Here is a 24,232-nt window from a genome sequence, read left to right as displayed (position 1 = left end):
AATTAATTAATAATTAATTGATTAACATTAATAAAGTAAAACTAACTAATTATTTAAAGAAACTTCCACAGGCTACTGTAATACTTTTTACAAAACCGTTTTTGCTGAGTCGAACTTGCAAAAACCGGCGAAGGAGCAATCCAGAAGTTTTGCAAAAAATAAAACTAATTAATTGTTAAATATATAAAATTATGGAATAATTATTTCATAATTAAATATTAAATATAATAATAATAATAACAATAATAATAATAATAATAATAATTTATTTGCATTTCATGGTCTACTATAAGGAGTCATATTAAAATATAAAATTGAATGCAGACCTGAATTAAAAGCCAATAACCAAATAACCATAATCCAAAACTGTTTTTTAAAAAATCTGAAGAACTAGCTACTTCATTGGATTTTACCTAAATCTTTACAACAGTATTTTTATTTTTTCGATAGTATAAATATTAACGGAGAAACAAGGGATTCCGCACATAGAAAAGCATTTTTAAAAGTAACCTGCAGCTCAGAAACGCAATGGGATAAGAGATTGCCGTTGACACGGCATCGTTCGCTTCACAAAAACTAGCACATGACCCGCAAGCTGCTAGTTTTTCTCATGGCCGAGATATGCGGCAATGACAACAAATTTCAGACAAACTGTACCTTTTCAGTTGTCATCCCGTATATTATTAACCAATAATAATAGCAGTAATAAGTAGATTTGTTACTTTAACCATTACTAACAATAACATTGAAAAAATTATATCCCCAATGAAGTTTGATAGCAAATCGCTAAGAAAGTCAGCTATCCAGCACAGCCAAGTACGGTTACCTACAATTTGGTATTAATTAATTAAAATTGGAGGTAACAGACACCGATTGAAATGGAAGTGGGAAGGGAAGTACGGTTGCGCTTTTTGACTGACTCACCGGCGAGCGGCGCTGTTATAGGACCAGACTGAGTTAACGGCGAGTCTCACTGCACGGTGACTGTTAACACCCTAGTTAGTATTGTCAAGTTTGGCTTTATATTTGTAACGTGCTCTCTAACTTTTAGCAAAGCATCTAGAGTAAATTATAAACTTTTACAATTGCTATCACTGATGATCTATCAGGATTAAGTACGCTAATATTTTCAGTGACAGTATTTCTCCAAAAAATAAAAGTACAGATGAGTGTCATCTGCGTAAAGATAATAATCCCAAAACTGTAATAATTAATATGTTAAGTATTACTTATTGTGTCATTTAAAGAAGATGATACGAATTGACGAGACACTTCACCGAATTCCATGTGATGAGGATTTGAAATGAAGATTTTATAGTTTATTATGCCAAAGGCTTTGCCAAAATCAAGTAAAATCATGGCACTATTTTTTTTATCATTATAAGCCTTAGAAATGCCACTTATTATTTCTGCAATATCAACTATCACCAGATCTAAATCCCGATTTAGTCAAATTACTGTAAATATTGGCTTGTTCATTATTTTCTCCGGAATTTTAAAAAGTGTATTTCGCAATACTAATAGAAAGCAAAAAAAAAGACAATTAGGCGGAGTTGTTTGTTTGCTTTTTATAATATTCAGTTTTATTTACCTTTTGAATGACATTCTTAAAATACCAGTAAAATGCCTGTCAAATGTCAAATATAAGACGCCATCTTTTTTTCGATATAAACAAATCCCTTTTTATTTTATTGTCTCTAAACAGATCTCTTTATTTGCGTTCGCGCCTGCAAAATGTCAGAAATACGACGATGCAAACAATTACTATCTCTCTGAACAGTTCTTGCTATTCTGAATTCAAAAATATTAAATTCGGGTGTTTGTTTGTCAGTTAAAAAGAAAAATGGCGTCGTATCTCTGACTGATCGAAGTTGTATGGTCCGTCAATGACGGGTACTCCAAATCAGGCGTATCCTCGAGTTACGTCGTTTCCTAGTTTGTAATGCTGTTGTAATTGCAGGTGTCCCCAATTCAGGGACCAACCGCCAGGAAGCACCGCCACTTACAACGGAAAGTGTTACGTTTTTTACAATCGTCAACCGCTAAAGTTTTCTGAAGCACTCGCTTTCTGTCGGGGTAGAGGTGGAACATTAGTGGACGAGAGCAACCCCGCCCTACAAGGTAAATTACAATTTTGGCATATTTTGGAAACGTCTGGAATAATAAAGTGACTTCGAATTTATGGTGTATTGTTATCCATTCATTTTTTCAAAATAAAAATTAGACATTATGTCTGGCTGATCAGATAAGAATGCAAAATACTCTGACTTTCATCTTCATAAATTATGTTTTTACAAGCAAAGCTTTATTCGAGTATTTCGTGTGTGTAATTCTTTTTGACGTATCTATTAAAATAAAGTACGCAGCCTAATTAAGTTATGTTTCAAATAAACAGCTGTAATTCCTAATAGACTGAAACGAAACAAACTTGGTCCCGTTATCTGTAATACGTCTAGTTCTTAGTGATCCCGTTAGAGCGCGTTTTTTGACACAATAACAGATAATTTTTTCAATAATAATTTAGTAAAATGATGCCTAAATAGGCTAGTGATATTGTATTCCTAACCTAAAAATCGCAGTATTTCTAAGCAAAGTTCTGGTCCAAGATAGACTTATAAAAATAAACCAATCAATCAACATCAACATAAATCAACTCGCATTCTACTGCGTGCCTGCTTATAAACTGTCTGGGGAAGGTGAAGCTAAGTCCTTCCTCATTGAGCTTCGCCTCGGTCGATTGAGCTAAATGTCCCTCCTTTAGCTTCACCTTCCTTAAGCAGTCCAGAAGCAGCTACATAGTAGAATGCCAAAAAAAATCAAAATCAAAAGGACCTTTAAACGTTATAATTGAAGAACAAAACTAATGAAATTTAAAAGTCTCCAATCGCCGAAGGTGGAAGTATAAGCAAGCTACTGGACATACCTATAATTAAAATTATTCTGCATTTGACATCGGCCCGAAATGTTGTTTAAAGAAAAAATAAAGACAATGGATGTTCGAAAATATCTCAGCTCACTTTAACTCTGAAGAAGCCAGGAGAATATTTATTGAATCTTGTTAAAAGAAATATAATCTCAAAGCGACATTAGAAAATAATGAGCTAACTCTTAAGCAAAAAATCAAAAATCAAAATCTTGAAAATTTACGTTTAGTCTATGTCTACGAGGTGTCGATATAATGAAAACGCTTTAAATTTAACACCACATTCGTGTACGTGTATGCCAGGTTTCATAAGTTGGGAGTTATGGAGGAGGCATAGAAGCGATGCCCAAGGACAATACTGGATGGGAACCGTACGAGACAAACAGCTTGGAGTATGGAAATGGTTAAAGGGGGACGAGGTCACCGTTTCTTTCTGGAATCTACCAGTCGGAAACGGCGACTGCGCTCGCTACGACGGTTCCAAGGGTTGGCTCTGGTCTGACACTGATTGCAACATGCACCTGAATTACATCTGTCAGCACCGTAAGTAATTAATGATTTTTAGTAATCAGTAATTAGTGTGATGTCTTTGATGTTGATTCATTTTTGGGGATTTTGAGCTGGACATCTCATATATTTTCGAAGAGATTAATTTGTCTCTTTACTAGCTTATCAAAAACAAAGATTGCATTATAATTAAGGCACAGCTATAATTTTGCAGTTTCGCAATCTGTTGATTCGATTTTGTAATAAAAACTTTACTCAACTTATTACGACGCAACATAGTAGGCGCGTGACCCGGCTTCTCGAGTACATCGTAGGCCACCGGCCCCTGGGATGCTTTGATCTAATGCCGATCCAGACCGGTCGAAACAGAATCCCAAACACAACTTAAAGTTTAAGAACAACCAGTTTTATAACTAGAATGCTTGTTAATAAAATTTTACAAGAACTAAGAGAAAAATGACTCCTATTACCAACTCACAAACAAAAGAACAAAACAATCAGTTATTCACTGGGGAGGGATTTTATTTGCATTTTTTTTCATTTCTAGAATGCTTATAAATTATACTTTCTAGCTGATTTCGCAAGAACTAAGACTAAAGTATTATAAAAGGGATGAAAATTACCCCGTTAAAGCAGCATAAGTTGTATAACTAAGTTAATGCATCGGTCCATCTGTTTCTAGCATTTTTTCATACACATTTTTATCTTATTTATTGTCAAACCAATAAGTTCTCCAAGATTTTTACAAGATTAGTGTTATAATGCCAGATAATAGCATAAAATTACTTAAATGTTTAATTTATATGATTTTTTTTAATTCTTACCTTTGACATTAAACTGAATAAAAAAGCAAGATGTTGAGAAAAGATGGGGCCATGCATTTATTAAGACAGAGACCTAATTTGATAATTCCCAGAGAATGTGAGCGACATACATTAAGTATAAAACAGGTTTTTATTTTAGCACATGGCCAAAACTTAATTTTTTTAATTTTAATTTTTCTGAAGATGAAGAAGTATGCGATCAGAGAAACATCGCAATTATTCATAAATCACATTCAATATTTCATATGTTCAATATGTCGTTTACTTAATTAAATAATTTTTATACCAATAAATTACATATCGTAAATTTTGAATAGTCAGTTATTGTGTATCAAAAAGTCCAAAATTTTAGATGGGACTGTATTGCAAAAAATATCAACAAATCATACATTATCTTGTATGTTTTCGTTAAAACATAATTTTCTTATTATTATCACTCTATAATTAAAGCATTTTATATGTATGTAATCTAAATTAATGCGTGCCCAACAATTGCAATTGCATATTTTGAATTTTATGTCAAAAGTAAAGTGATATTGATTTCTCCAGGTTTTTTATAATAAATATTGATTGTCAAACTCACAGGAACCCAAAAACTTCGTTTAATCGTTATCGTCATCAACTCATAACCTTAAGGCATTGAACAACCAACTAGTTTGGATGCGGCATTTTGACTTCGGTATTTTCTCAAAATATGCCTTGACCTCGTTAAATGTTCAAATTGACCCAAATTTCAGTTGGGCCTTAATTATGATGCAATTTTTATATATCAATATCAATATTATCCAATATCTGTAAGGTACAACAACACTTAGATAACACTTATGAAAAATTTTCTTCTAGCGGTAAACGAAAGTTGAAATTGACTGAAATACTCCATAAGAGAAAAAACAATTTTCAATTCCATTCAGGGACACCCTGTATTTTGGAATATTGGTGAAAGCCTGTAGCCTGTACCTATGTAGATGAAGTTAATTATTGTCTATAATATTTAGTATTAACGAATTTTCAAAATGAAATACTAATTGTGATATTGAATGATTAAGTGTATGGCATTGTTACCATGGAAAAAGGTTTTCTTTTATCTTCCAAAAAATAATGTTTAATTTATCTGTATATTCCAGAACCGAAAGCTTGCGGCAGGCCCGAACAACCACCGAATTCGACGATGCTAGCCCCCAACTTCAACGTTGGTTCCGTGGTGGAATACACTTGCGACGAAGGACACCTCTTAGTTGGACCTACGATGAGAACTTGCTTGGAAACGGGTTTCTACAACGAATTTCCCCCCGTTTGTAAACGTAAGCGATCGCGTTGTAATTGTTATTATTACCATTATTTTTAAATCAAATTTATTTGTTTTTTGGAGTTTCCGAAATTATGTAATACGACTTTTACACAGTTTCCTAGATTTTCAGATCCTTACTAACATTTCTATACGTCCTTATTTTCCTAAAGTTACTAGGAAACCTTCTGTCCAAAACGGAAAAACTCTTGATTTTAAAGCTGACAAAAACATTCATGTTCACAATAGCAAGACCAGAAAAGAAATTCGCCAAATATAATGTTACACTACTTGCCAATCTTCTAGATTCCTGCTGCGTCAGATGTTAATAAATCCTACTTGCTGACGGCAATCATCTAATTTGACATTTTCGTCCTGTCCCTCCAATGTATTCTTTGTCGCGTATGTTGTAAACTCCTGGCATCTCAAACGAAATTTTGTCTTTGACGGATCGAAGATGTTAAGAGAATACTAAAATGCTTTTTGGGACTTCAAAATTCTCTTATTTTTCTTTCTTGTACTAGAGTATCGTAAAGAAGCCTTTTAGTAACCTATTCATTAGAAAACCATTTAAAAAGGATGATTAGAATTCACAACTAATGGGTGTTTTTTTTTCGATGTATAGAACTTTAAGTTGGCATTACTATTTAAGATGGCGACCGATTTAACAGCTGTCAAGTGATATATTCTCAGTTTGGTTTGGCGATTCATCATGAATAGGCTCACGCCTGAACAACGCTTGCAAATAGTTGCAATTTTATTTCGAAAATAATGGTTCTGTGCGGAATACGTATCGCGCACTACTCCATTTTATCGTCGACAAAATCGTCCATCAGAGCAGTTAATTCGATTAACCATGGAACGTTTTCGCACCACGTTTACTCTTATTGATAACTCGCATCCCCAGAGACGCCGTACGGTGCGTACAGAAGAAGCTATTGCTGCTGTAGAGCACTTTATGGAAGTGCTTACAAAATCCAACTCGTGCAAGAATTGAAGCCAAACGATCATCAAGTAAGGCGTAGATTCGTCGAATGGGCCCAAAACGAGATTGCCGTTGTTCCCGATTTTCATAAGCGAATTTTGTTAAGCGATGCAGCGCACTTCATCACTGGTTGAATGGCTACGTCAATAAACAAAACTGCCGCATTTGGAGCGAAGCTAATCCTCAAGTGTATGTCGAAACACCGTTACATCCAGTAAAACTGACTGTTTGGTGCGCTTTATGGGCTGGTGGAATAGTTGGTCCGTACTTCTTCAAAAACGATGATGGCCAGAACGTTACAGTCAATGGTCATCGGTCATGATTACTAACTCTTTCATTCTTGAATTGAATAACCATGATGTCCAGGAGATGTGGTTTCAACGAGACGGCGCAACATGTCACACAGCTCGTGCGACAATCGATTTATTCAAAGACACGTTTGGTGACCGCCTAATTTCACGTTTTGGAGCTGTGAATTGGCCTCCAAGATCTTGTGATTTAACACCGCTAGACTACTTTCTGTGGGGCTATGTAAAGTCATTAGTCTATGCGGATAAGCCTGACCATTTTGAAGACAACATTCGCCATGTCCAGATAGGACTATAGCCGCGCCAGCCGTGCAATGCCACAAGATTATCTTTCGGATAAATAAAATTCATGTCAATCGAATAATCCATCGTTGTTTTATTGCAACTTAAAGTTTTATACATCTAAAAAAAAACACCCCTCATAACCAGATTTAAAACCCGATTGTTACAGGGGCAAAATACTATAAATATTGAGAAATGCTCGAATTTGTTTGTTCAATATTATCCCCCAGGATCGTAGCGAGTGTAGGAAGAATACTAACAGAACGAAAATGCACGGAGTTTGATGATTGTCATTATTATTTTATAAAAATTTTGGGCAACAAAGTTGCAATATTAGTGATATTAAGACCATCATTTCGCGTTGCCTTAATCTTAAAGGTGTTAATTATATCAAGCACTTCAACTTCCGTCAGTTAAACTAAAATCAAACTGTCCCTCAGTTCCATCAATAACGCTATTTTTATAAGAAATACGAAGGGCCGGGCTGGGCAAGTTATTAGCGGCAGTGTAATTAATAAAAAGGAAAATTAACACCATCTGCATTATTAAGACAATTGGAGAGTTGTTTCCTAACTGTCATGGTTATGTCGTTCCTTCTATTAAAGGGTAACCCACTGAACCTCCTGGACCCTGCTGGGTAGGTTCATTTCATAGAGAAGTTATGAAATTCATTATGTCCGATGGCATAACCGATCGTCGTGGTTTCATACACAAGTAACTTTAAATATTCTCTATGTTGTCTATTTACCGGATGCTAAATAATAATAATAATAAAAGATCTTCTATTAATTACGTTTCTCCAAAATTACATTCCATAAATAATCAAAGTGCTTCAATGTGGCGAAGTCTAGCTAAAACTGTTCTAAGGTCTAGACGAGGGCCATAAATAAAATCGCGATAGTTACAATCTAATAACACTAAGCTTTCACATAGATTACCCTTTAGGGTGAATGTTGAGAAAATAAATGCTTGAATATAAAAGTTTTAGATGCTTTTTGAATTAGTTTCTTAACATGTTCACGAAACCTATGTTCTCCGTCCAAGATGATTCCAAGATTTCAAGCAAAATCAACAACATTTAAAGGAATATTATTAACTTTCAAATACACTTGTCATTTAGCTACAGTTAACTATTTATTTGCACCAAAGAATAGTGAATAAACAATAATTTAAGAATATATTCCAATGACAATTATACCAACTCTTAACTCATTGTTAATTTACACGAGCATAGAGCCAAAACCCTACCCTGTGGAACCCCAGACAATATACTGAATTTTGCTATTTATTTATATTATATTAAATTAGCCGCAAATCAAAAATCGTATAAAAAAAGTGTTATATTTGTATTTGCGCCGCTCGGGATATTTGAAAAAATCCATATTGAAATCGCTATTTCGGGGGCCGTCAAGACGTCATTGATTATTATGGCACGGTGCATGGTTTCAGAAAAAACTTATTTTCTCGAAAACTATTTACTATTTTCAAAAAATTCTTGAACGTGGCGATTTTTCAAAAGCAATCTTATTTCTTAGGTATACAGTGCGGCTATCCAGCTGATATTCCGAACGGAGAGTACACGCTGGTTAACGACAGCGTGGGATACTTAAGCAGAGTAATTTATGTGTGCTACGAAGGCTTCGAAATGATCGGTAGAGCTCAGCTATCCTGCGACATCGATGAGAGGTGGAACGGACCACCACCTCGATGCGAACGTGAGTTGTTCTATTGTTCAAATATCTTTCAAAGATTTCTTGGTGCTGCAGAAATTAACTCGTTCATTTATATTGTATTTAGGAGTGGCTCTTAAGACTTTGGGCTACCATTAACTTTGTCAATTAATTCCAGCGGTGCAATGCGAACCTCCTCCAACGATTTCCAACGGCATGTTCGAAATCCCGAATAACGATACCTATTTCGAGTCCACGGTCAACTACGTCTGCAACCCGGGCTTTAAAATAATGGGAGCGTCCAAAATTACTTGCATGGCCAACGGACAGTATGACTCCCTGCCGCCATCTTGCGAGCGTAAGTATAAATGTTCTTAGACTGGCGCAACGCACAATGATGAGGACATGAGAAAGATGTGACAACAATTATATTTTGTTGCAATTAAAACTTTTCTTTTTATCATAAAATAAGGTAAATTAGTATTTACAAATCTTCCGAATTCTTTTCACTTCTAGTAGTAGTAGTCGTGATAATAGAGCAACTTGTAGTGAAAATTACGATAAACATGTCAGTCGAAAAGATCATAGAAATCGTTTTCATTCTAGAGAGAAACGCAACGGAGAAAATATTGTAGTAATTAAAATTTGGAATATGAATCGACATAAAAGTAAGGGTAGAGGTTATTATACCAGACGGGATAAAACTAGTGATAGTTATAGAAAACGTTCTCATTCTAGAGAGAGAACACTTTCTTATAAGCACAATGGAGCAAACATTGTAATAATCAAAATTTTGCAATTGAACGGTCTAAGTTTATACTAGTAATACTACGCACAAAGATTATTATACCAGATGGGATAAAACTAGTGATAGTTATCACTATTTGCAAATCTTCTTAATTCCTCCTGCATCGGTTTTTATAAATCAAACTGTTGGTTTCTTTAAAGGTTAACTGTATCTGCTTATATATCGTTTGCTGGAGGGGAAACTAAAGGAGAGGCATGGATATTATCTCGGATGACTCATACCTAGTCGCGGTTAAGATTGTTTGGTTTGGAATTGATTACATGAATGATTGTGTTCGAAAACTGCTGATGAGTTTATTGGGGAGTCTTGAGGTTATTTCATGTTCTTTGACCCTAATTGATGGATGGAATGCTGTAAACTTCTTCCTGTATCATTTTTGGACCAGCGATTAATATGGTTTTGACGTTACATTTATTAAGAACTTTTAATCTGTAGTCAGTGATGCTTCGAATCGTAATTTTATTTTTTTCTGTTTTCCAAAGAATATAGATATTCGTGTTGTGGTAATTATTTCGAAAAATATTAAGCAGTTTTTTTGGATATTTTTATATAAAATTGAAATATTACCGAATTTCGATTTCAAGATAATTTTTTTGCAAAAAATGTATAATAAAAATATAATTTGCGGGTATTGGTAAGTTTTTATACAGAAACTTGTTTTAAATTTTATTGAAAAAAAAAAAAAGCCGGAACCAGGTTTTCATTTTTAATATCTAAAAAAGAGCTTGAGCTGTTGAGAATTAACAGAACTAAACGTTAATACACTGATGGGCTAAATTTGACTAATGTATATTAATATATTTGGAAGTTTAATCTAGGAATGCTTTTTGGCGCGTTCATTACGGACTACCCTATATATGAAACGAATATTATTCATAAAACAATGCGTGTCAAAATTACAGCTTCACAAATCTATAATTACGATGATAAACGGTATTTTAGTCACGATTTATTAGGCACAAGTGGAACGATAAGATGGGATTAATTTTAGTTTTATTTTTTTTACAAAGAATATGATTTACGTAATGGTAAATGGTAAATATTACGAAAAATATAGTTTTCTTTTAAATATATTCTATATCAAATTATGCGTGTCAAAGTAATTACCTCACCTCACACCTAAAAGATGAAATAGGCACTGAAAAATTACTATACTGTGATATATCGCCTTCACTTGCAAAAATATTAGTTCCCAGCGTTCTTGAAGTTGATTTCTCAAGACAGGCTGACCTCAATTGATAAAAAAAATTAATTATGTGACGATTGTTTTATAGTTATGTTTACTAGAGACTAATTTCCAATACATACAATATAATAACTGCAGGTATTTCGAATGTTTGACTTTAATAATTTATGCGCATTTGTTATCGTGCTATCTATTGATAATTGCAGTCGATATTACATTGACCTCTACCACCCAAGAAGTAACCAAGCCTACAAGACCTCCGACGAGTACGAGAGGACGAACTAGAACACCGAGACCGCCTCCGACTACAATCAAAGCCAGCAACGATATCGTGAAACTGACGTCAAGGACGAGGAGACCAACACTCAAAACCACAGCATTCAGCACCAGTAGCATTTTGACTACTACCACTACAATCCCGTCTATAATCGTCGCGAACCATCCTCAGGATAACGAAATTGCAGGTACGCCATTTTGTAGTGACAATATGTGCAAATATTTAAAGCTGTTCCTAAAGTGGTGAAAAGGAGATTGCGGAAAATATTTTAACATTTTAAAAATAGTCGCCAGGGGACCGACATTTAAACTTTTTCTCCAAAAATTAAATAGAAGGGACTGTTCGTAGAATTGCATAATGAAAAGAAACTTATTTGTTTTTGAGGAACTTTAAATAACAGTATAACTTTTTTTTCCGATATCTTGTTGTTTTAAGGTAGCTCGCAATGAATATAAAATCATCTGGTCACAACTTTTACGTTATAGTGTAACAGCAAGATTTTTTTAATAGATTTCTGTGAAAGATTTTATTTTTCGTGTTAGTGACCGCGTAGGTACTAGAGAGGTCCTGTCTATGCTAATAATACAGGAACTTATGAAACGACTATGAAAAAAAAAAGAGAATGTCCATTCAATACGAGCATGCGCGAGATTTAAAATCTCGATTTTTAGCAACAATCTTCAAGGAAGAAAGATGGCCGCTGACAGATCGTCAATAAGTCTGGCTGCGTTATTTTTACGGCAATATTTTCTCAAAACATTGGGACAAGAAGGAGTTAAATGCGGTTTATAAAGAAAATGACACACAGGGCAGCTTCTCTACGAAAATATCGCCTCAGTTTTTAACGAAGTAGGGTCATTATATTTATACAGCGACTCACAGCCTAAATGATGCAGTAGCTATAACAAAAACTAACTGGTCTGAATTTATAATAATTTATTTAGAGCCGTCTAGAAAAGTGAATTACAATTACGTTTTGTCTAAATATGCCTTAATTAGTTAACAATAAAAAATTAAGAAATTACATACAATGTTAACGTCACAGCTTAAATGATTAAAAAGAATATATAACCAAATCAATAGAGAAGAACAACTTCATAATTTGAAATATTGTCGATATTTTATCGATACATTATCTATAACAGCTTGTAGTCTTCAGGGTATCGATTCAACTAATTTTCTAGTATACTTAAGTATACTTCAGTAATTTTTACTTTTAATTCATTCTTGTTGAATATTAGGGCACTATTTACTATGTTTTTTAATGTCAACCACAAATTTTCAATTACATTTTAGTCTGGTGATTGGGCTGGTCTCTTCATCCATATTTAATTTTGGGCACTAGCAACCAGATGCTGTCTTAATACATCCAAATACACATATTGGTTCATATTTCCTTCAATGCATGTTGCCTACTCCTGCAGCTTTCTTAGGCTTTCTCCATACTGATATTTTTCCATCGGATCCAAATAAGTTTATTTTGGTCTCATCGGCAAATATTACTGAATTCCAGAAGTTCAAATCTTTATCGATATGCTCTCTAGGCTTATTTCTGACACTTCGACTATGTAAATTATTTTTTCGCAGGATTCGTCGAATTGTCCCGGGATTACTCCTTTTTCCAAAATGTCTTTCCACCTCGACACACATTTTTGGATAATTCGACACCTTTCTTGAAATCCATCTTTCCTCACGTTCATTGAAGATCTTATTTGGAGCTAATCTTGACTTATAATTTAATTAATTCTTTACTGTTAACCAAGTAAGGCAAATTTTTAGAAGGTTCTTTGGTAACTTAATTTCAATTTTGCCAAATAAATAAAGAAACATTCAGACCAGTTAGTTTTTCAGCTGTGAGTTACTGTATGATAGCTACATGGGCCTGACATATGACGTCCATTATTCGTCACTTAAGACTTATTTCGATTCGCCAGGGAGTTCAAATATCCAACACGGAGGCATTCCAAACGTAAATGTACCTCTGTCCATCGACGGAGACAGAAAAGATCCATACGGAGCTAGACTGAACGTCGGTGCTATCATAGCACTCGGAGCTTTCGGGGCGTTCATTTTTCTCGCTGCGATTGTAACAACGATCGTCATTTTGGTTAGAAGGTAGGTGTTTTTTCTCGTAGTCGAACGGTTTCGTTCTATTTGGTGTAAACATGGCTAAATGAAATTTTATTTTAGTGAAATGACATTAATAATTATCAATCAATAACCTGGCGCGATATACTGATAGTATTATACATCCGTAGTTTAAGTGTTGTTCGTAGAAATCCAATCATCACCTGATTTTGACGATATCGTTTTTGAATGGCCACTTGACCTCAAATTTCGTTTCAATGAAAAAATTTAAAAGATGCAGCTGCAGATATTTCTACAGAAAAATGAAAAAATTGTTTTCTGAAAAAGTTTGCTTCCATATCTTTTCTATGCCTGCTGTGGAGGGTCGCCTAGAAGAGCTCTGTGGTCCTCTTTCATGAGCAGTTTGAATAGTTTCTCGGGCTTAATGAAGTCACCTCTTAGTACTCTTAATCGATTGACAACTTGTGGTGCGCAGCTGGTTAGAAGTCCACTTTTTGTCCTCGTCTGCCTTAGTTTCGGTAAAGTCTTCCAGTATTTCCCGTGCCGTACCTTCAAATAGCAATTCCGAGCTCACCTATGTTGAAGTTGTCGTGAGCACGCACCGATATCGCATAGATCTGCTTGCATAAATATCTGCATATCTGTGACCAAAGAGGGCTGCACAAAGTGTTTCAAAACGACTGATTCGTAGTCAGTCACCTTAACCGATATTCTTCGTATCAAATAGACCTGGTGAGGTGATAAAAGTTTTTTTTTTTACTTACGTTTACAATTTTCAGTTTTGCGATAACTTGTAGATTGCAAAAATTTCGTCATATTTTTTTTGTATATTCTGGAATTTAATTTCTGATATGACAGGCATTCTTTAAGTAACAAATGGATTATTGCACAATATCTGTATTTTAAATCGTTTTCAACATATTTACTTGTTTCACTCGCCGTGTAAACCAAGTAATAGCCGACTACTAATTTATTATTTAAAACATTACTTTTAAATAACCTCACTAATATTTAGTAGCGAATGAATACCGATAAAGAAAGATTACTTTTAAGAACAGAAAAAACAAAGTATTATTTAATTAACTAACTTGATAATTATTACAAGAAACAAAAAAATAAAGTCTATACATTCCGTAAATCTTTCAAAGAAACTTCCACAGGCTACTGTAATACTTCTTACAAAAGTAACCAGAAAACTCCTGCGTCTTTTTTGGATGACTTTTCGCCAATCATCCTTCAGAGCTTGACTGAAACTGGCTCGCTCCACTATCACCAGTCATCGCGAATATATTTATGGAAGCGTTTGAGAAGCAAGCAAGCTCTCGACCCCTATGTCGCTATGTCGATGATACTTTTGTTGTTTCGCCTCATGGTCAAGAAACCCTAGTAGATTTTCCTAGATATTTAAATTCTATGCACACTAACATACGTTTTACCATTGAGTTGGAAATTACTAATAACCTTCCATTCTTAGATCTTCTTATCAATAGAAAATCAGACTTAAAATTGCGTCATTGTGTTTGCAGAAGACCTGCGCACACAGACCTTGTGACCTTACTGCATGGTCACATCGCCATCCGTTAAAGATATTAAGCGTTCGATCATATGCCCCTCATTTAGCTCCGCCCCCCTCAAACAATATATGAGCAGGTACAGAGTAAAATGCGAGCCAGTTTCAGTCTAGCTTAGAAGTCAACAGGCATCCCTGTTGACTTCTAAGCAAAACTTCACCAAGTTCGACTTCTTATTTTAAAAAATGAGTTTTTCATTCGGAACTCATCAACAGCGTACTGAATTTTGTGCCCAGCTTTATCACGACTGTTTATTGGAACGTTCAATATAGTCCCAAAAACAAAAATCCATTGGATTAAAATCCGGACTGCGTGGCGGCCATTCAAGAAGTGGACATCTTCTGCCAATCCATTGCAAGGGGAAAGATTAAATTAAGAAATTAAGAAAAGAAATTTATCAGTCATCAGCCATCCATCAAATGAAGTCGTGTTGTTCATCCCGCGAATGTCAGTTATGAAAATGAAAAATACCTCTAAGGGTAAAAGTATCATGGTCAGTAAATTATATTTTATTGATAAAACTAGGATTTTTATTTTGAATAAAGTTAGGAAAATCTAGTCTTGGTTGCTGATCAGGAAGCAGCAAATGCTAGGGATAGGGATAAAAACATTCTCATTTTATTGCGTTAAACACTGACTCAGAACTTACTCTAGTAACGGCACTTAACCGACAAAACCTTGCTTGTGAATCTTCAGCTACACGGACTAGTGTTTCTTTTTCCTGATCTTGGGCGTCCTGCATTGTGTTCTTTTTGACGGAAAGACCCTGGAGGGCTCAAACGGCCACAATTGGTACGGAAATTCATCCTGTCTGGATGGTATCCATCATGGAACATCTCTACATTCCGACGAACACACATATAAACTCGATTTGAAAACTAACTATGCTAGAAACGCAACATAAGCACAAATATTAAGTTTTCAATCACATGACCGTCAAAACGTTCAACGTAGTTGTCTACTAAACAAAAGTCGATCAAAGCCTACTGATAGATAATAAATCTCTAAGGCGTTAAACTTAATGATTGCACAAAAATTAAATAGTAAAAAGGGGTTATTTGACGTAAATCGAGAACAAAATACAAAATTGCTTATGCGAGGCACACGCGGCGGAAGTGAATGCCCGGCAGCTGACAGGCTTCAGCGAGCGTTGTACGTGGACGGTGACACCCTCTCACCGATCGTCGCTGGTCACTTGCCGAACTACGGCCCAGACTCGCGCTCCCCATTATGCAAACAGCCAGGAGCGCGAGTGTTGACTGGTGATGCTAACACCTACTTTAATTTTATAAAAGACTAAAACTTTAATTTATAAATATAACCTGAACTGTAATAGTATATTATGCAACAAGTGCGGTAAAAGGCATTTGACTCACGAGTTTATTTGACAAGAGCGGAGCGACTTAAAAAGTTTACCGAAAGTGTTGCATACTATACTTTTTCTACGACCGTTAGTTTTTGGGTACATTTTCGCGAAACAACACGAATACATTCACGGCATTTGGGTCACGATTTATTTGGCACGAGCGGAGCGCACCGGAGCGAGTGTTTAATAAACGAGTGAAAAAAAGAACGAAATATTTTATATTTTGTTCTGGTATATTATTTATAATTTATTTAATTTTAAATCTATCTATTATTCGTTTTACGCTGCTTCTTGTAGGGTTTAGTCGATCTGGATACCTTTTAGTAAATACCAAAATGTTTTTGATTTTTTTTCCAATCATACATTATCATCATTAATAACTTAATTTCAGAGTAATGATCAAAAGAAATAAATCTGCTCAGTTGTTTTTTTTAATTTTTAATTGCCATGAAATTTGATTTTTTTTTAAAAAAAGATCTTTCATTTAGCTTTTTAATATTAGTTTTTGTTTAATTAGTTAAGTTATTTGGTTGCCAAATGTGACAAACTCGTGAAAATTTTGTAAAAAGTTTGCCTTAAGATTTGACGGCGTATTTTTATATTTATATTGATTAACTAAGTAATAACAGTCGTAGAAATACAGGAACAAAACTTAATAATAGTTTATGATGCAACCAGTGCGGTAATCGGCACTTGAGTCACGAGTTTACTAGGAATTTTGCAGAAGGGAGTAGAAAAAAAGTATTTAGCACTCGAAAAAAAAAAGTTAAATATCATGAAAACAACTAAAAATACAGATATCCGAAAATGATAACTTTTTTACTTATAAAATGTTAAAGTCTTCGGTTTTCTCCTGGACACAGTTAGTCGTCCTCGGTAGAGAACGTCGCTCTGTACAGTCCCTCTTCATAGAGAGGCCATATTGGTTCCCGCCCAAAGTGTCCTCGAGAACGTCTCTCTGCCCGGCTTCCAGATTCCCAGAATCTCGAGTCCCAATACGTAAATAGGGCCCCGTTGATGTTAACCCGATTTTTTTGCCATGTGACTCTCTTGACCATGTTTACACCGGCGTTCTCGGGCGTGTAAAACAAGTGAAATTTGCGGTAGCAGTGCGGGTACGTCGACACGGTCATCGCACCGTCTCCCGTCGCCCAGCGCCCTCCCGTCCAGATGGTACACCCTCCTGGCGTTGCCGTTTCCCGATCAGCAGATCGGCAGGAGGGAGTTTTCCAGGAGTTATCGCTCGCATAGAGCCGGCTATTTTAGCAACCCCATTTAACCGTGCCAAGTTTTAATTTTAACAGGTAAACGATGGTGATAACGTGCCCGCACTGCACTGCATGATCGAGGGGCGGGGCCTGTTTGTGGGGCGAGCACTCTGTTTTTCCGCACCTGATACGGGACCTGCATGATTCGTACTAAACAAATATATAGCTCATACCAAGTAGGCTTCTAGACGGGTCGATCTCGGCCGGCACAGCGTTGTCGTGATTTACGTATTTTCCCTTAATCAAAGTATTTTCTGGTGCAAAGATTTGTTATTCATCTACTTACATTTGTCAAGTATAACAAAATAACCGAACGGTATCCTTTAGTTCTTTGTCCTGTTCTTTTAAAAATAATTAAAAAGAAGAGATATATTCCAAAATAATACCTTTTACTTGTTAAATTATGTGAGAAAAGCTTGAGCTTGAGGAAGTTATATTATATGGGCTTTAAGGGAAGATTCTATAGTATTTTAGAACTTACTTAAAGGGCCGAGCCAATATCTTCAAACAGGTAAGCCAGAAGAAAAACTAATAAATAAGGGCCTTAATGCGCATCTCACATGGCCGTACTCTGAAAAATGAAAAAACCAAAGTAAATAATAAACAACATCGATTTGGAAAAAGTGATTGAATTATCTAATCCCGACCTGCGAAACTTGTGAAAAGACCATTTTCGATGAGATGCAAAGATGAAAAATTTTATATCGATATCATCCTACATTAGAAATTAAAGGTAGCTTGGAAACTATACTGCAAAATAATTCAAAAATCAAATACAAACTTTCAATGGGTTATCCCAATCCATAATCACAGCGCAAAAGCTGTACCGTTATACCTAAAAATTGTCGCAAAACAAAAGTTGGTAAAATTGAACACCAGTTAACGTAGAACACTGTTGATTTAAGTCTCTAGACCAGAGCTATCGAAGCACTGTAATTGTGTTTTATTATATACGGGTTATTCACGGTATATCAACCTTCGTTTTTTAAATGGAACACCGTGTATGTTATTAAAAGTTTTAGATTCTGCTAAATATTCTGGAACATTTTCGGAGACAAACAATAGTTTTTAAGAAATTTGTCAAAAAACAACCCGATACAAAATAATATTTTCTTTCGCAAAGAGCGTTCATAAGATAAGGCCCAATTGGCGCCATATAAAAATTCAAGTTACGTGGAATTTTAAATGGAATGCCCGTATTTTACATTGGCACGTAAATGAAACTATCAACATAACTAACTAACATTTAAGGTTTTTGTCGTAAGTCATTCTCCATAAACATCTAATAGGACCCTCACCTCACCTCACTCGGTTAAATTAGTAAACTAGTAACAAATGTACTCTTATTAAATGGAACGCCCTGTATATTTTGTATTCTAACGTTCGTAAATTACCGAGAGAACAAAAAAGGTCATATGAAATGTTATCCTAAAATTGAAAATAATCGAATTATCAGCACATATGCCGTTTAGACTAGACGGCTATGAGTGGTTGTGAAATAAAACACTTAATTGCACGTCTTCATTTACTACAGATTTTGTTCGTCTCCTTCTTTTAGCAAAAGCGCATTCATTATTTCTAAAGATTCGATAAAGGTGCGGAAGAAATTGTTCAAAGAAGGCTGTGCAAAATAATGACAGCCCTGCCAAATAGAAAACTAGTTGAACTGAGGTCGCTTTTACTTGATGAAAATCCATTTATCAAAATAAATAAGAACTAAAAGTTCAGATTTTCACGAAATTATATATTTTGACATGACAATTGTTTCGACAACACCGTGTCTTTATCAAATGTAATGTTTACAAACTGCTACTAGGTATTCCCAAAAATGACCATAAAACCTTAATTAATGTTGTTGGGAGAATTTAAGTTTAATATTTAAATCTAATTGAACGTTAAGCAATACATTTGAATGTCTTATTTTGTTAATTAAGAACACGAACTATTTAAAACAATTACATACTTAAGAGAACCTAGTGAAAGAGTTTCAAAATATTTGTCAAAATGTGGTTTAAAAATAGCTTTCAGAACTAACAACACAATAGAAAATTTTTTAAAAAACAATAAAACGAAATGTCCAAAATCTCAAAAATCAGGTGTCTACAGGTTGAAATGCGGATCTTGTCCTAAAATTTATATTCGACAAACAGGTAGATCCTTCAAGAAACGCATTAACGAACATAAATACCTTATAAATAAATAAATCTCTATTTCCAACAAGATGGCGCATAACTTCCGAAGTACGTATCAATTTTTGACAACCATTTTCAACAATAAATGGATTGCTACAAATGGACCTACTCCTTGGCCTCCAAGGTCGTCGATTATAACCCCAATTGATTTCTACATATAATGTTACTTATAAAACCAAATTTATAAGGAAAGACACCAACATGTTGACGTTTTAAAGGCTCCAATAAAAGAACAATACTAAAAACAATTCGTCCAATAGAAAAATGTATTGAATTAATTAATAATTAATCATAAATTAATTAGGTTTTCTAGTTTTTTTTTCATGTTTCCTAGGCTCAAATAAAAGAGTTTTAATTCGCAACCACTCATGGCTTATAGTCTGAAACGAAAATGTGCTGATAATTCAGTTATTTTAAAATTTGGACTAATATTGGCATATGACCTTTTGCTCATTTTCTTATTAACCCTACATTCAATTATTGTTCTGTTTCCACCATCGTGATGAGTGGAAAAAATACTACTAGTTTGCTGATATTACCGGTTTTGAATCTCTGCTCATAGATTTACATCACTCTGTATATAACTGCATTTTTTACGGCTTTTTGAGCCACCCTGCATACTTTAAAAAAGTGTAAAATTACGCATCCTAAAAATTTTTACAACTTTTGCGTTTACCATTTTCTCATCACTTTTATAACCCTGTGTTGTTATTATTTAATAAAGCTGTTTGGAAAAAAAATAGGTTCCACCTTGTTTGCAAATTTACATTTTATTACCCTCTCGCCTTTTTCCCGTTAAGATGTTTAATTATTTCTCAAGTAAGACTTTAGAGGACTATTTACAAAATGTTCCCGGGTCGGTTGTTGTTGAGTCGAACTAACTGAAGTTTAGCTGACGGATTCTTCAGAGCTTAACTGAAACTGAAATGTTTTTCAGCTTTCAGTGTGAAAGTATCAGTTTTCACTGCAAAGCGTTTTAATATAGAGACTGGAAAATATGTTGGAGAACCAATGGTGCTGACAAAAAATATATAACAAGTACGGACTAGCATGCGAGTCAGTTTTATTTAAGCTCTAAAGTAGCCAACCTTAGCAAGTTCCACTCAAAAACAGGAGCAGGAGTCCAGAAGTTTTGCAAATAGTAGTGGAAGTTGTGGAAGTTTCTAAGAGGCTTTAAAGTGCCTCACCGAATTTTCAGGAATCAAAGAAGTGCCAAACATTACCGTCACAGAGCATCTCCCGACTGCAACACCGTCGCCTCTTTCGATTCCTCCAGCTCGGAATCGAGAAACGGCGGCCTGAACCGTTACTACCGGCAGGCGTGGGAGAACCTCCACGAATCGGCGGGCAGCAAAAGCGGCCTCAAAGCTCACGCCTCCTCTAACCACTCACCCCTGAGGAGAAAGGAAACCATGGACGAGCCCTACCAACGACAACGGGACGGTTCGGAGATGGTGATCAACGACGTGTTCGGCCAAAAATCGTCGGAGAAGAAACGGCACCATCATCACCACCATCACCACGACGGGCGTCCCCACAAGGAAGGCAAGGAGTGGGGAGGCCCCCAGCGACCCCCGCCGCACAACCATAAACGATATTGACAACCGTGTATGGTTATAACGGTACACGTCGAGGAGGAGTGATCCGACCGACGCGTTTATTTATTGACATTAACGGAATTGAAGGTGATTGCGAACAAAACAGGGTGTTTACCATTTACGGGCGACGGAACGAATGTGCGCGGAAACGGATTTAGTCGTTAGATTGTTATGATTATTTTAACCGCCTCCGTTCAAGTAGCAATCGCAACTGAAATTTAATCGTTGAAGTTAGCAACGTACCTTATCACGAGCAAGTTCAAAATTTAGTTAGAGTTAGCAATTTAGCCTCTCCATCACTACGATGTGTAACTTTCCTCATAGCTATGGGGCTTTCGTACAATTCCTATCTCTAATTAAACTCCACCGATTCGATAGTTTCTCCTTGGTGTAGCTCATTGCCTCTTCATTTGCTACCCCCAGCAGATGAAAACGCGTCCCTATAGGGCTTCGCATTGGCTTCCCACTCTTCTTGACAGAATCTCCATTCAGGGTTTCAATGTGTTTACATGTGTTCAACCTGTTATTCTATTATGGCAACAATTTTATAAAGTGATTTATCCTATACTTGTCTTAAAGTTAGTTCGTTTATACAGGGTGAGTCACAATGAAAAATATTATTTTTCGTGAACAAATCAAATGGAATACCCTGTATATTATACTTCCATTTTTTTTAAAAGAAAGGTTCATCTTTATTCATTACCTATACTTCTAAAAGGTTCTGGTTTATGAGAATCCAAAACTAACTTGCCCTGCCCTTATTGGTGAACAATTTTCCAGTCTTCTTTAGTTGGGATTGGGAAAATAAGTGTTATAGACAGTACGCTCATAGCAACAAATTTCGACTTAACATACCTTAAATAAAAAAAAGTAAAGAAAAAGAAAAAAGCAAATGTACTGACACGAAGATAAAGTGCAATGCAATAATTATTCATTTAAAAGAAAACTTATAGAAGTAGTTTTGGATTATTTTTGAGAATGCGATCTAAGTAGTACAAAATCTATTTAGATTATAGAGAGAATAAATATATATAATAATAAGTTTGCCTAGAATAATTAATTACTAAAAAGCATAAAACTGTTAGGCACTATTTTGCAGTTTGTGGTTCGTCTTCGCGCCGCTTGGATATGTTTAGTTCATCTTCTTTTATCTCTAGTCCAAAATTGTATCAACATGACAATCTACACGCTTAAGTCTCATGATCCTTTTGCATTAAGACTGTACTTCACTGCATTCCCAATTTAATAATATTGTGAATTATATCTAAATAATTTTTAATAAAGCCTTTTGATAACCTCAATTTATATTTAATAATATATGTTTGCTTGGATTACGTCATAGAAGTCAGAAGAGGTGGTTTTACTGAATCCCACGCTGCCTTAATATTAGATAGACCTTGGACCTTCGTGCATTCTTCGTTGACAGCCTCTCAATTTCTATGTCATTTAATTTCGATTACATTCAAGTCGGCATTGCTGGAAAGCCATAAATATTATGATCATGCTGTATACAATTTTCGTATGCTGGGAATTAAATCGTTTTCCACCATTTCTCGATGCTTCTGTGCTGTCCCATGTATGAACTGGACATTTCCTACTCCCTTTACAGTACGTTTTAATCAGTCCTCATGGGAGGCCAAATTTTTTGTTCTTTTTACCCTTTTTCGAATTTTATTTAAATTAGAATCCTAAAATGGCATAATATAAGTTTCAATTTTCAGTTGCGACTGCCACGGATAGCTCAATGAAAACTTTGACTGATCAGCGGTTTAATTGTTTATTTATTACGTATTATTATTGTATGGATGTGGTGTGCGAGTGTTTTACTAGCGTAATTTTATATTGAGGTCGCAGTTTCCGCCACGGCCCGAGAACTCTTTAACCCGGCCAACATGTCTAGGGAAAATGTAACCACTCAGTGCCATTTCGAAAGGCATGACGGTGAATTCGAGTCGATTGTACGATAAATATTTTGTAAAGTTTTCGTAATCTTTCAAGAAGTTTAGATAGATTTTTCACTTCTGTTAATTGTAAATAATCCTTTTTAAAGCATTGCAAACGTTGTGTAAATACAAGAAGTAATGCTCGACTAAAGATGCTCCAAAATGGCAATTATTTAAATTCCATTTCGGTGGTTCTGGGCAAGTTGGAACATTTTTAGACAGATAATATATTGAGTTGAGATACATGTGTATAATATATCCCTTATATATCTAATTAATTGTTTAATTTTAAAATTTTATTAGAAAATACAAATAAATTGAAATATCTGAGTTTCATTTCATAAAAAATGTGCAAGTAGTCAAATACCATGAACAACAGTTCACCTTTGCCATCTTGGTCAAACGACTATTACCAACCTTATTATTAAAGATTTAAAGATCACAGTACAAAAAACTTGGGATAAACTTCATCAACTATCTTGGCCAGCACCTATACTATTATTAAAAGTAAGAGAAAAAAGTCTAGTACTGGGTACAATTCCTATTCCACAAGTTTTACCTCTTCCAACTGCGCAGTGGTCTGCCACGCTTCGATCTTCCCGGCGGAATCCATTTCCAGATCTTCTTTGGCCAACATACCGTTCTAGGTGGCCGTACCATCTGAGCTGTTTACATTCAATGCCGTTTCTCATATGTACAGTATGTCCGAATGTCGTCATTGCGGGATGTGTCGGTTATGAATAAAATACGTCTATAGAGACTTTTTTAGGTGGAATACAATAGAGTAGTTATTAGAAATTAATATACAAACAAAATAGCAATGCTAGCAAGCTACTTTCGAACAATTGTATAAAAAAATCTGAAATTTTTACATTGGAAAAAATGTCATTGTTTATACAACTCGTGTGATGCCGTCACTACGGGGATACAGCTCGGTAGTTCTACCCAATTTCCATAGCAATGGAGAGTCATTTTCTTCTTGAACCAATAGTAAAGTATAATCCTTTAGTACTTCGTTGAAGGTTTGGTTCCAAGTTCTGAGAGGTAGTCTCTTCTCCACCGTTGCCAAAAACTCTGCGCAATACCTTGCAGACGTTGAAAGTTATAAAGGGTGTTTTTTTTTCGATGTATAGAACTTTAAGTTGGCATTA

General features: G+C 35.1%; 1 protein-coding gene across 2 annotated transcripts in view; it reads left to right on the top strand.

The window, feature by feature from the left end:
• The window catches only part of LOC132707526 (uncharacterized), a 95,344-nt gene extending 72,007 nt beyond the window's left edge, over positions 1-23,337 (top strand). Inside the window, exons 6-14 of one of the 2 annotated variants that reach the window (XM_060679419.1) lie at positions 1,961-2,121; positions 3,227-3,466; positions 5,379-5,555; positions 8,650-8,829; positions 8,963-9,142; positions 10,985-11,242; positions 12,990-13,170; positions 17,191-17,384; positions 20,739-20,813. In XM_060679419.1, the coding sequence (XP_060535402.1) occupies positions 1,961-2,121; positions 3,227-3,466; positions 5,379-5,555; positions 8,650-8,829; positions 8,963-9,142; positions 10,985-11,242; positions 12,990-13,170; positions 17,191-17,359 (1,546 nt within the window). In that variant the 3' untranslated portion in view covers positions 17,360-17,384; positions 20,739-20,813. Of the gene's footprint in view, positions 1-1,960; positions 2,122-3,226; positions 3,467-5,378; positions 5,556-8,649; positions 8,830-8,962; positions 9,143-10,984; positions 11,243-12,989; positions 13,171-17,190; positions 17,385-20,738 lie in introns of both variants that reach the window. The other variant, XM_060679418.1, reaches the window with a different exon arrangement.
• Positions 23,338-24,232: the final 895 nt, after the last annotated feature.

This window comes from Cylas formicarius, unplaced genomic scaffold (assembly GCF_029955315.1).
Source record: "Cylas formicarius isolate icCylForm1 unplaced genomic scaffold, icCylForm1.1 PGA_scaffold_9__14_contigs__length_23061073, whole genome shotgun sequence".
NCBI classification, from domain to species: domain Eukaryota; kingdom Metazoa; phylum Arthropoda; class Insecta; order Coleoptera; family Brentidae; genus Cylas; species Cylas formicarius.
Note: the sequence above shows the minus strand (reverse complement) of the source record. Positions and strands in the feature narration are given on the sequence as shown.